The 13,676-nt window shown below is 38.6% G+C and overlaps 2 protein-coding genes and 1 long non-coding RNA gene across 4 annotated transcripts; 1 reads left to right on the forward strand and 2 right to left on the reverse strand.

Annotated features, from left to right (window-relative positions):
* Positions 1 to 1,690: 1,690 nt before the first annotated feature.
* ran (RAN, member RAS oncogene family) lies at positions 1,691 to 4,960 on the reverse strand. Its single transcript, XM_041991168.1, has 7 exons — positions 4,872 to 4,960; positions 3,925 to 3,982; positions 3,694 to 3,778; positions 2,765 to 2,890; positions 2,480 to 2,667; positions 2,178 to 2,348; positions 1,691 to 2,049 (listed from the first exon to the last, which is right to left on the reverse strand). The coding sequence occupies exons 2-7, from the start codon at positions 3,967 to 3,969 to the stop codon at positions 2,005 to 2,007; spliced, it is 660 nt and encodes a 219-aa protein (XP_041847102.1). The 5' UTR covers positions 3,970 to 3,982; positions 4,872 to 4,960; the 3' UTR covers positions 1,691 to 2,004.
* Positions 4,961 to 5,013: 53 nt separating this feature from the next.
* On the forward strand, positions 5,014 to 8,189 carry LOC121643641. Its single transcript, XR_006011144.1, has 3 exons — positions 5,014 to 5,214; positions 6,240 to 6,423; positions 7,558 to 8,189. It is a non-coding gene; the product is annotated as an uncharacterized LOC121643641 (long non-coding RNA).
* A 2,241-nt stretch (positions 8,190 to 10,430) lies between these two features.
* ndufs8b (NADH:ubiquinone oxidoreductase core subunit S8b) lies at positions 10,431 to 13,670 on the reverse strand. Of its 2 annotated transcripts, none has more exons than XM_041991166.1 (7): positions 13,314 to 13,670; positions 12,554 to 12,602; positions 12,412 to 12,477; positions 12,220 to 12,309; positions 11,599 to 11,771; positions 11,076 to 11,204; positions 10,431 to 10,947 (listed from the first exon to the last, which is right to left on the reverse strand). In XM_041991166.1, the coding sequence occupies exons 1-7, from the start codon at positions 13,377 to 13,379 to the stop codon at positions 10,816 to 10,818; spliced, it is 705 nt and encodes a 234-aa protein (XP_041847100.1). In that variant the 5' UTR covers positions 13,380 to 13,670; the 3' UTR covers positions 10,431 to 10,815. The 2 variants fall into 2 exon arrangements, with proteins under 2 accessions (XP_041847100.1, XP_041847101.1); XM_041991167.1 differs by having other exon boundaries at positions 12,554 to 12,751; positions 13,314 to 13,669.
* Positions 13,671 to 13,676: the final 6 nt, after the last annotated feature.

The raw sequence follows: 13,676 nt of genomic DNA on the forward strand, positions 1-13,676 counted from the left end.
TGGAAACATGGTATGGTTGGTTTCTATTACGTCTGATTGAAATGCATTTCTCAGAAGTAAAAATGATTCTAACACTAAAGAGGAAGTCATTAAAATCCCCTTTTGCTTGTTGAAAAAAAATAAGATTTTATTTATTTAGGGCATTCATTTTGTTCTGTCACCAGAAAGTGTTATATGAACTATAATTAAGTTTCACTGTATTTTTCAATTGATGTCAACCAGTATATTGATAAAAAAAAAGCAAAATATCTAAATGCAAAAGACTGCAAATTGAAAATTATAAATGATTTTAGGTTTTTACAAGGTTTCTTGAAAGCAACGTTGTAAGTTGTAACAGCTTGTGATGCAATACCAACACTGCACGCTACAAAGTGTTTTAATCGAGATACGACAGTAAAAGAAGAGCAAATAAATTTTTTTTGTGTGTAGATTAATTAGCGCCAAGTGGACCATGGTCAGTGAGCCACAGGGGAACTTTTGTTAATTACTGCACTTAGGAATTTTTCACCTCCCGTGACCTGCAGAAGATTAGAGATGCGACCAGTTACTGAACACGTGAGTGGTCATTAAAAAAAATTAAAAAATAACTTTTCTATCTTCCACCCAAAACTAACATATATCATCAACTTAGCATCTGGTCCCATTAACCAAGATGTTTATTAAAAAAAAAAAAAAAAAAAAAAAAAAGCCAGATGTTGTTCAGTAGCTCTAATTGAAGGATAGGCGATTTATCCGCGTGGGTACCGGTAGAAGGCACACGTCACAATCAACCTTCCCTGCAAATTTATTACGTAATCTTAAGGGGCATGTTCGAGACGCATGAAGAGAACACGACTGACACATAGTGGCCAGTAGTTTACTTCATTCCCTGTCTTCAACCTGAATAAACTCATGGATGAGATGCTTTGTGAGAATGGATGAAATATCCGCATTTGAACGTTTTTCTGCTCAGAAATGTCAAGCGGTCATTATTAATCACTATAAATTCTCAATAGTAAAAATTCACATAAGCAGACCACATTTTTCTGCACACAGTGAGACGTTTCTCTATAATGGGTATAGCTGGGTATTTTACAGATGTAAGGTGGCCAATTGGACAAAAACCCTGTTTGAGGTGCAAGGTGACCAATAGCCTCTATTGAATGCAGGGGTTGAGCCTTTGGCTTATCTGAACATCAAAAACTCAAATTACAGGCAAGTACCTACAAGCTTTATCTGAAGAATTAGAGGTTAGAGACTAATCCAGGGCCAACAAGCAAGTCACGAGTCTTATGATGAAATTAATTTGGTATCAAAGCTTTTTTTTTTTTTTAAATAAAGGACATCTTGAATCAATGCATTTCTTAAAAACTTGGTGCTGTCTTTTAAACTTTTAAGGCCTGGCAGTTTCCAGTTTTAACAGAAGGAAAGCAGCACTGAACATGAATAAAGACAAACACAGTTGTGGTAAAGATGGCTGCATATTTTGTTTTGACACATTCTATAAACATGTAATGCAGACTTCACTAAAATACTCCAGCTGTATAAATATAACAAACATTTGCTGGGACTTCTTATGCATTGATATTTAATGTCTGTGGTTACAGCTTGTCATTCACAGGTCTCCTAAATCCATCCAGAACCAGGACAGCATCCCCTCTATGATCCCAGTTTGTCAATAGAAATAAAAACAAGCATTTTATATTAAGAATGTTTTTAATCAAAGTTTATTCCCCTTAGTGCTTCCAGTACACCGTACAACAGCATTATGTGAGCTGGGTATGTGCAGCGGAGGGTGCTTGATAAAGAGTAGCACGTTGCCATGTCAACAACAACACTAGGGTGGGTGTGTCATACAGTGAAATTAGAACCACAATTTTTGCACGAAGTTTTTTTCTTAAGTTTTAAAACAAAAAAATTCAAAAATAAATCTGAAAAGGGATTTTACAGTAAAGGGTCAAAACTCAAACAACTTCCTGTCCACAGCAGGGGGTGGGATGGGGGTGGGGGTGACAAGGTAACAGGTTAGAGGTCATCCTCTTCATCTGGGAGTGCCGTCTGTGATGCAACCTGGAAGGCAGAGAATAAAAGTAAAGTCTCAGGTTCTCTTTGTGTACTCTTGGACAAAGAAGTGCTGATAGGAATTTACAACATGTTTTAAACAAGAAAAGAAAACAAAACTGGACAGGATTACTTACTTGAAGCTCTTCCTCGTATTTAGCGGCAAGACTGGGGTCCATTTGGACTTCTGGGGGAGCAAGGGCAGGCATTGCCACAAACTCCAGATTGGGATCACCGATCAACTTCCTTGCTAACCACAGGAAAGGCTTCTCAAAGTTGTAGTTACTCTTGGCAGAAATGTCGTAGTACTGTGCAAAGTACAGCAAAAAAAAACAAAAAAACCAAGATGCTTTATAACAGACCTGAACGTGCACTTTCTGAACGGCAGAGAAATGGTAGCATGAAAAAGAACAGGACTGATCTGTGAGCTGTTTTTTACCTGCAGGTTCTTCTTGCGATGAAACACAATGCTCTTGGCTTTGACTTTCCTGTCTTTGATGTCTACCTTGTTGCCGCAAAGGACAATGGGAATGTTCTCACAGACACGGACCAGGTCGCGATGCCAGTTGGGCACGTTCTTGTAGGTGACTCGGGAAGTGACGTCAAACATGATAATAGCACACTGAGCTGTTGAAAGAGCAGATGAATTATAACCATATTCAATGGGTGGAGGTTACAATGGCGTGCTTCAAATGTTCTGAGTGGTAAAAGATGGGACGAGCACCTTGAATATAGTAGCCATCTCTGAGGCCTCCAAACTTCTCCTGACCGGCTGTATCCCACACATTGTACTTGATGGGACCTCTGTTGGTGTGGAACATCAGTGGGTGCACCTCTACTCCCAGAGTAGCTAAAATTGCAGACAGAAGATATGAGCACTTTTGATCAAGACCAATATTCTACATAAGGGGTCAAAATAAATAAAAAATTAGGTAAGTAAAACTACAAATCTAGGAGCTCATCAAGTAACAGCTCACGCTTTAGCTCAGAGCCTACAAACTGTTTCACCTGGCCCTGCTGGCTGACAAATGCAGGATGTCTTTACAGTTTTCCCAACAATTAAGAGTAGCCAAAGGCAAGTCAAACTACATTTCACATATTTCAGTTCACTGTTTATAGAATAATTGGTTCTGCTTCTACACTTCTACATATTGTAACTGGCCAATACATAAAACAGGAAGCTTTATTCAAATGTTTAGACAAGCTTAACAATCCATTTAAATTAATAAAATTCCAGGTTAATGTCTTTTCTAAATAACTTGTTTGAATGCTGTAAAGGTTACAGGGCTGAATCATTTAAGGTTGCAACATACAGGAAACCCTAAAATATACAACCTATGCATGTACCTTTCCTTTCTTACACTGAAAGGAAAAACTTTAAATCCATCCCTCTCGATTACAGTTTAGGATATTGGTGCTGCAGATTAATAAATGAACAGCAATTAACTGCAGTGACAAATTGCAACACAAGGGTAGGGCAGCATGAAGCGGCTGCTCTGGAGATATAGCAGCTGCATTTATGTGTTCCATTTGTAAATGAACAGAAAAATTGAACATTCAAAAAACCCTGGATTTTGCATCCATAATAACCTGTATAGACCATATATGACCTATAAAAAGGAGCCCATATCATCTTGCTAAAAGGGAACTCACCAACATATTTCTTCTCAAACTCTCCTGTAATATGCCTCTTCACAAAAGTCGTTTTCCCTGTGCCACCATCTCCTACCAAGACCAGCTGTGAGAAAGATAAGTTAGTCCAGACTGGTTAGTACTGGTTCACCGCGATTGTTAGCACAGCAAAGTCATGTTTAATAATGACCGTTATTTGCGTATATAGGTTCATAAACGGATCATAACCAATTTTTCAGTGCAAGCAATTACCTTGAACACAGCCACCGGTACACACTGAGCCATTGAGTCTGCCATGGTTGCGACTTTTCTGAATAAAAACAATGCAGGGCGGGATGATTAGTTAGCACGTTCGGCTATCCTCGTTACCGTCAAGTGGAGCTAGCAGCGTTTCAAATGACCCGATTTGGTGTTTTTGAGTTCTAAAAAATAAAACAATTTTCAATATATAGGGATATGAACGGTTTGGTTAACGGTTTACTGCTAGGCATGTAGCCTGGTAAGACTACTTCTTCTAGCATGTTCTACCCCCATTAGCATTCGGGCACGTTGATATGGAACGTTAAAAACCTTAATCTTTATGATTTAGTAAAATATTAAAAATCGACTAGTTTAATACAAGTACCATTAAAACAGTAACGCATTTGAATCATTATTACAACACCGGTGGTTTCTTGATAGCTCTTAAGCTACCAAGCTCAGTCGTTACTTTAGTGCGCCATATGACGTGCGAGCGCACTTTTTCTTGTTCGACTGGAACAATCGGACTGGAAGAGCAGCTAATGTGTTCCATCCTGCAGTTGGGTTCTTATCGGGGAAAAACTGTCCCTAGGTTATCAAGCTAGTTGAACGCACAAACAACTTTCTTTACACAATACAGTAAACGCGTAATCGCAGTGATGTAAGAGGGGTTTCTAGAACAAAGAAATTAAATGAATTATAGCTGCGCTTGCTAACCCAATCGCTAACACGGCATGGAAACCATTCTTCACTACGAGCTAACGGCTAAGCTAACTGAGGGAATAGCACAAAAAAGTCGATAGCTTAATTTATTTGCTTATTGCCCACATGGCTACATTTACAACACCACACCAACCCAGAGTATACTTCAAAGTTTACTGTTGTTTTAAATGACTTTCCGAAGAAATACAAACTTGAAACCGCGAACGGCCCACAATGAGAGGAATATTAAGACTCACCGGTGTCACTGCTAGAAGAGGAAAGAGTAAATGGCTGCGTTCGCGGGAGATTCAGCGTGGCCTATGAGTCAGTTTCCGCCCTGATCACGTGTTCCATGCAGCTGTTTAAAAAAACCGCTGGGTTTCTCTCACGTGACACGGAAGACGCGCGATAGGATGGCGCAGACACGAAAAACTACATAAAAATTTAGTATACCACCCATATAGGTTTGAAAAATCCGACTGCAGAGGATTGACCCAGCAATGCGAACCAAATGAAAGCCTTCAAGCCTTTGTTTCAAGTTGGGTCAACCATTTAGGATCCAAAGAAGCTTTAAGTGGTTGTAGCATTATTTGTGCCCAGGTGAGAGTTGTGCTATTTGTAATTAATAACCTTATAATAATAACGCTAACAACGGGTTAGTTTTATGTGCTTGGATATACATGTAAATAATTTATTTTATGACCTAGACAAATGTCAACCATTCACAGAGATCCACGAAAAACCCCCTAAAACGTGATTTGTTGTCAGAGAGAGTGGGGGGAAATCACAGCACACTGTGACTGTATGGGTGGGAAAGCGATATTTAATTTATTTAGCTTTATTTAGCATGAAAGTCCTTCTGGGAAACAATATATTTTTTTGTCCAGGTGGAGATGGGAAGCTGGACGTCTTCACCTGTATCTCAGTGGGGATTGCAAATTTGTTGTATTCTTTAAACAAAAGCTATGGGTAAAAGAGATGTATTATGTATTAACTTTGTTTCCTTCAACAATTAGATATATTTTTACAGGGTTATACTGGCCACATCTCACACGAGAGAGTCACACAACACAACTCCACAACTGTCCGAAAGTAGGGAAAGATTCTGAGACGCACATGCAGTTTTTTGAGGCCTTACAAAAAAATTGCCAAAAAGTGCCACTTTGATGTCCAGTGCACCATTTTACAGAGAGTTTGTCCCTAAGTCTGTCTCCTTGTTACCAAAATCTCTTCTTCCATACCAAACACCAAAGACTGTGCAGCTATCTCCAGCACAACTACATACAGTATGCAAGGATTTCTGTTTTGAGGAACTCTCTGAATTACAAGTAGGAGCAGTAGAGGAGAAGACCAGGGCACAAAGCTCACCCACTATCTGGTACAGCCAAAGAGCAAGAAGGATAACAGCCTCTAAACTAAAGCAAGTTTTACAGAAACACAAACGCTATCTTCAGCAGCAATAAGGTATTTATTAGGGAAAGGTAAGGGAGCGGCAACATTTGTACTCACTGGTATTTTAGTGGAGTTTTATTTCAAGCAGGAGTATATTTCAACAAAAAAAGTACATTATGTGCACCAGAAAAATCATCACATTGTTATTTACAGTTTACTCTTATACATTACAGATATGGCTGTAAATTTGAAGCAACAGCCAGAAAACAATATGTCCAACTCCAATGTATGGCACATGAGGGGTTTTCCTGTTTGGATAGTGGGCTGTGGTTAAGCTCAAGGTGGCCCTACTTGGAAGCTTCCCCAGATGGAGTCGTGTCATGTGACTGTCATGGAACCGGGGTGTGTGAAATCAAGGTAAAAATGATTTCTCAAGATATTTTACCACTGCATTGCAGACTTTTAGTACCTCACAGTATGAATGTTACAATTATCATTTTGTCTTCAAATCTCTATAGAATATATTGTTTGTGTACCTCACAGCATGTAGCTGGAGTTAATCTGGAATCGGTCTTATGGTGTGTGTTGCGGTAAAACGATAACTTATTTGAGGGCCTCTGTGGGCTAAACTCAGGGTTATCTGCCAGACGCGAGTTCCAAAGTTTTTCCAAGCACTTCTGTGTCAGCAGCGATACGTTTATTCTTTCCATTCATGGTTCCAAAACAAATCCAGACAACGAGTAAACGATACTCTAACTGAAACAGACTTATACTATATGTTATGCGATTACATGGTCAACAGAAAATGTTACCACCACCGAGCTCACCCCACTTCCTCATCCATTCATGCAAAACACCTGTGAGTTGGTACCTTTCAAACTTCGTGACACACACCCACCCATTTTAATCCTTAGGCGTACTGCGTTAAATGTCCGTCTTCACGCACATGCATCTGTTGTGTGTCCATACCTCAGATCCACGATTTTATGAATGAACGTCGTACCAGGCTGTCTGTAAACATACGTAATAGGCCGCTTTGCGCTCCAATAGCGTCTCTTTCATCCAGCAGCTTTCTCCTCAGAAACAATTGCAACAAATCCAAGGCAATCCAGACGTGATATTTCCAAGGGACAATGTCTCTGACAGTCAGGTTTTCTGTTGACAAAGTTGTTGCAGCAAAACGATAACCGATAAAACCAAACTCACCCCACTTCCTCATCCATTCAAGCAAACACCTGTGAGTTGGTACTTTTCAAACACACCCACCACCCAGATGCCGATGCTGCATGTCACCTGTGCCACCTCATAAATATGCAAATATACTAATATGGCTCCTACAGTGTGACTGAAATGTCTAGATGAATGATTTCTTGCTGTGGAACACACCTAGTTGACTGAGACATGAACATACTCTCACTTTCCAGCGTTCTGGTTGGATAATAAAATTTGTGAAACACACTCCTTTACAAAACAATGTTACATTGCAGTGTTTTGGAGACTATTTATTTTCACATCTCTGATTTTCATTGTCTTATCCTTCTGTGTCCACAGAGCAAATAGTATGAAGTCAGTCTGAAGATGTGTGCTGGACAGCCTGGCTTTTGTCTCATCAAGGATGGAGATACTGTACAACTAGATAGAAAGCATCCTTACTATTATCAGGTCTAGACTCAACTTCACATTGTGGATGTGCAATATTGTGATTTTTGTAGTATTAAATGAAAATGTTAATTATGTTGAAATAATTTTGCCAGAGGATCAGCTCTGGGAAACTACAACTCCCAACGTTCAGCAGTACTTTACATGGTGCATCCTACCTGAAATCTTGGATATTCCAGGATATTCCATAAAATCTAAACTAAAAAAATATATAGTTTTGTTTGATTGATGAAATAAAAATATTTTAAAAATTGGACTGGATTCTGTTTTTGATCAAACCAATTGGAGGTGTTTGTCTCTAATTTTTTTTTTCTTTTTTTCAGATAGGTAAAAAGAGGTTTTTCACTATCTTGACATGTTTCAGCTACACGCTTCCTTCCTCAAAAAGGTCACGTGATGTTGTGACATTTCTTGACAGCTGTTTTATTCGGGCCTGCCAGGCAGCAGAGGGCACGGTCTTCCCTTGCTGTTAAACATAGTTGACAGTATTAGCCTGATAAGATTATGTTTGTCTCTGTTTTTGGTGCACATCAATTTAAAAACTAAAAAACAACTTATATCTATTAGAATAAATCAACATCTAAGGTTGTATTGTGCATTTTCAAGGTGTTCTAAGACATTTCAACAGCATAGAAACGTCATTGTAGTTCACAAATGTTACACGATGAGTCATCTTCAAAAAAATGTACATTTATTTCAATCAACAGCATGTAATAAAACTCATGTCAGGGTAAATAATAACAAATGTTCAGAAAGGTTGGCGTTTAAAAAGTTCACTGAACAATTTTAAATTCAAGGTAATGGTGAAATTCTCAATTATTGTCATCCCAAATAATTAATATGTACAAATGGTCATTAACACAGCTTCAATACAAAAAATAGTTTCAAAAGATTAGCAATAGATGTATAACAATTAAACCTTTATACATGCACTCCAAAAAAAGGTATTCTCTGAACATTTCTCCAGAGGCACAACAGACTGAGGTTGGACAGAGCACAAAATTATGGCAATTTTGTCAACCAACACTAGTGAGTCCATTTATTTGACAGCTATGTGCTCAATAGACATTGCCCTGCTCTGCAATATCTGATAATCTTGCTACATGGATGCAAACACTTGCGAGTTACCTTGTTTGTTTGACCTCATAAGCAGACAGATGTTTTTTTCCCCAAAGAAGTACATAAAAACCCTACACTGTCTTCAACAGTAAAGCCCTATTCTACATAAACAATATCTCCAGGAAATAGCTTGTTCAAGATACCACAATCTGTTATCTGTTTGTCACTGGTCCTCCCTCCTCAAACATGTGAAATATAAGTAACATAACCCTGAGGAGCAATGCCAATAAAAAATTTGATTGTGTTGTGGTGCTTGTAATTGGACCAGGTTTGTGCTCTTGCCTAAAAATTGGTAGGTTTTTCAAATAATACTTCAAAACAGTCCAAAGGCCTTTCTGTATGACATAGGTATGGTTGATTGTATTACTTCTCACTCAGGCCACTCCATTAAGAATTCTAGTCTTACAAAGAGAACATTAATCATCTTCAGCCAAATTTGAGACACAGTGGCTGTTGATACGTTAAATCAGTAGGCAAGGTCTTGAAGCTGCAGATTTAATCTGAGACACATTAGTTAATAAATTGCTCATCACTGAGAAAAAATTGGGCAATCCAGTGTAAAACTTTGTTTTCTTATTTTTCTGGGAAGTTTCTGGAATAAATTCAGTGTCTGAAATTTTTTCCCTAAGGTTGCAGATCTCAGATGTGAAGCCTTTCACAGCTTCCTCCAGCCTTGTGAGGTCCACCATGGTCGGATCCGTCTGGCATACTGCTTCTGCAAACATTTAATTATTGTGACTATTAGTTTGTTTTAGGAAATGTTATAATAAAAACAAGTTTTTTAAAAAGGCGTCTTCTTTACCTTTGAAACGTTCCTCTTCAGGGAGCCTTCATCACAGAGAACATCCTCCAAGTTGGCTGCCTCTTCCGGAAACGGGTCTGTGCAGCTGTATTTACTTCCTCTGATCCCATCTGCGTTTTGTAAAGTCGATGCTACGTCAGATGAAACCCAGCAATATTTACAGACCATGATTCAGCATGCATCTACTACTTAAAGTCAGTGATAAATGATGCAAAGAAATGTGGTTCATTATGCATTATACCAATAATCCACGTTTTATTTAGAAAGACAGCGGAAAGTGCAACTTCTGTCCCATTTGGAACTGTTTGTTTTGTGTGTGTGTGTGTGTTTGGTTTTTAATCTTATCACATAGTAAAGCTTAATAACATCTAATTTTTGTTGTTTTTATTTTAAAATCAAGTTGATGATAGCACTTGTGATATAAAACATACCCGAGCAGTATGACCTCATACTTTTAACATTGACAGTTTATTTTATGAGCCTATATCTGAAAAGGCACCCATGGGGTCAAACAAAAAAAAAAAGGTACAACATTAAGGAGAATCAAAATTAGAAATTGGACCTAAGCTTAGATGCAAAATAAATACAACAAGTAAAACCTACTGGAAAGACACTAAAGAAAGAACCAAAACACATTTATGTTTGCAGTTATTTTCAAACTTGTGGACTTTTATAGATTTGCTCTCATCTGTTTACTGTCTGAGTGCATTTGTGACTTCTAAGGTTAGGTCCAGAGACTACTTAATTGTGATGCTTGAAGAAGAAGAAAAGAAAATATAAAAATGTCCCAGTTCTCATATGACACTTGGATAGTTGTACTACAAGCTTTGATGCAAAAACAGTCTAGTGCTAAAATAAGCTTTATTTCAGTATACTGATGATACACAGAAACATTACACTCTTTCATAAACATTCAACCCATACAGTCAGATAAAATGTCCTTAATGTGTCATAAATGGTGTCTAACAGACTGTGCGTATAGACTGTGCAAATTCGCCTTCAAAAACTTTCATATCACCTGCCTTTACAACATAAGACATACAGTTTGTGCGTGTTTATATTTGCCCTGAGTTCTGTCAGCAGAACATGAGGCTGCAAGGCTTCCCTGCTTATTAACTCATTGCTTTTTTCACTGTAAAACTACATAAAGCAATCTGTTTAATGCATATAAACATGACAAGATGTGTTATTTATGAGCATCTTTACGGGGAGCAGATAAATTTGAAAATCTATCTGTAAAGATAGTCTGCTTGTATGTTGGCTGCTATCTCTGCCTCCCATCTGTCTCCATTGTTGAGCAGCTTTTCCTTGTTATAGAGGAGCTCCTCATGGGTTTCTGTGGAGAACTCAAAGTTTGGGCCCTGAGGGTATGATTGAGAAGAATGTACATTAAAAGTAAGAAGCTGACACAGACATCACAAAAGTAGTAAAAAAAAAATAGTTTTGAATATATAGCTCATTGTTTAGCTTCGATAACAACATTTTTCACCTCAACAATGGCATCAACAGGACAAGCTTCCTGGCAGAAACCACAGTAAATGCACTTGGTCATATCAATGTCATAGCGAGTGGTTCTCCTGCTGCCATCAGCTCGAGTCTCTGCCTCAATAGTAATGGCCTGAGTTCAACACAGTGAGAGAAGAGAAACGAAAGCACATTTTAAACTGGACAGGCAGGGTTTGGGGAGGGGGGGGGGGGGGGGGGGGGGGGGGGCGATAGTGTTTAATATTCACAACATTTAAATATTAGATAATCTCTTTTCTTGACTTTATTTTGCAAACATTTGTCAGAAAATAAAAATTCACTGTACGGCCCACCAAATAAAGACCATCTGAAAAAATCTGGGATTATTCTACTCAGTGTAAATCTTGGTTCAAAATCAGTATCTGCATAACAGGAAGTACAGCATGTGGTGTGCATGCTTAAACAAAGATAGACAGAGATACATGACTATAATACCGCTGTGTGTGTGTTATGGTTCAATAATCATAACAGGAGACCTATGCATTTACCTGAGCAGGGCAGATAGCCTCACATAGTTTACAGGCAATGCAGCGTTCCTCTCCATTCGGATAGCGGCGGAGGGCGTGCTCTCCACGAAAGCGTGGTGACAGAGGTCCCTTCTCAAATGGGTAGTTGATGGTGGCAGGTTCACGGAACAGGTAGCTCATAGTCATGGCCAAACCTGCAGGGAGGTGATGCCAAAGAGTCAATAATGTGAACATGATAGATTTAAGTTGCAATTAGGCTGCAAATGCTGAACTTTTTTTTTAACAAACTGGAGTCATCCATGGAATCATCCTCAATATTATGAGACCATATGGCGATAACTATCCTGTCATCCTAATGTCAAATAAACTAAAATCAGCTGCAAATTAATGCACATTTACCAACCAACTGCAGGTGCATGTACAAATGACTCATGATGGTAGATTTCTCCATAACAAAGGAAATTTCACCCAGTAAAACACAGTAAACTATAAATCAGCTTTGCCTTTACAGTAGTCATGTAAATTAAATGGTCTTCTCATAAAACTTGTTCATTATATTAAAAGTACAGGCTATTATCAGTCTTTAGCTTCAAACCTGTCCATGTTTTAGGCCATTTGCTCACAAATAATTTTAAATACAACCTCTGAAGAGCTCAGTCCAAAGGAGGGTTGTAGCAGCCCGATCAGTGATGGATCTCAAGTCAGTTGGAAGCTCCTGAGCATTTACATACTCTGCCAGCAGAATAAAGCGAGAAGTGTGATTAAATAATCTGTTAGATGTAATCTTGCGTCTAATTACATATTTGGACAGTGTGTGCAATTAGACATGCTTACTATAGCCCTCTCTCTGCATACTGATACTGAATGTGCGCACAGCACCAGGGATGGATCCAAATGTGCCTGTGGAGATATAAATATGATGTGAACCTGCTTTATTTTTTTGTAAAAACTTTATAGTTTAGACTACACGTGGTACCTTGCTTTGAGTAGCAGTTTAGAAGACGCAGACTCAGTGCAGTAGACATCTGAGCAAAGGAGTGTACAGAGATAGTTCAGACAGAAAAGACAAACAAATGTACTTATTTTCCAACACAGTGTAGCTCTGCCCTGGAAAGAGGACGGGACCGCAGCCAGAGAAACAGCCGGTGGAGCACAGCCGTCCTTTAATCTGGAGCTTCAAATCCCCATTATTACGTCCATCAATTGATGCATTGAAGGAGCGCCAAGAAAATGAGAAGAACGGGTCTCCATTTAGTAAATAGGACTCACGTGTTTCTTTGATATATTTGTTAATCGTACGGCTAAACAAACATTTGACCGTAGCTATTACTAGTACTATATGATGCACAAACAGCTATTTTGCAACCAGCATGCATTCACTTGTATTTACGGACTTGTGTTGATCGTCTGTACAATGCTCTTGAACGCATTCTCAAAATAGCAGCTATAATACGCACGTCGTGTAACTAAAACGTTATGAAACGGTTCTCTTGGTGAATTCATAAGGCTAGTCTACATCTATTCAAATCATACATGTCCGTAAAAAGAACCCCTGGCCCCTAATTTGCAAATCCGTCGTTCATCATCGTCACTGACGTAATAGCTAGTTAATTTTGAGTAACTTGGTAAAATACAAATAACAGCATATTAAACTCAACACAAATTTGAATACCAGGATCTAAAATAAAAAACAAAAGCAACCAGTTCGCTTTATAATTTTCTTTGACAGAACTTACCTCTGGCACAAGTTTTCGATGAAGCGCAGGCAAGCAGCAGTCCCTGAACTGCGCAGTTGTACTCATGCTACATTCAAGGCTCTCGGTAATTTCCCATACATTCGCAGCTGAGACTTCTCAACGCCACTGCAGCACTACACCATTTGACAGTTACCACTTCATGTACATTACCTTTGGTTTTGTGACTGCAGAATTTCCCTAATAGGGTCAATCGTAGCAAAGCTATTTGCCAAGACAAGATGAGGCACTTAAAATGACATAAACCGCCTCATTCAGCATTTATCATTTATGTGTCAGGTTTGGTGAATCATAATTGAGTATCACTTCTGCAGTTATTTATGGTTTGCACTTCAAAAATAGTAA

This window comes from Melanotaenia boesemani, chromosome 7 (assembly GCF_017639745.1).
Source record: "Melanotaenia boesemani isolate fMelBoe1 chromosome 7, fMelBoe1.pri, whole genome shotgun sequence".
NCBI classification, from domain to species: domain Eukaryota; kingdom Metazoa; phylum Chordata; class Actinopteri; order Atheriniformes; family Melanotaeniidae; genus Melanotaenia; species Melanotaenia boesemani.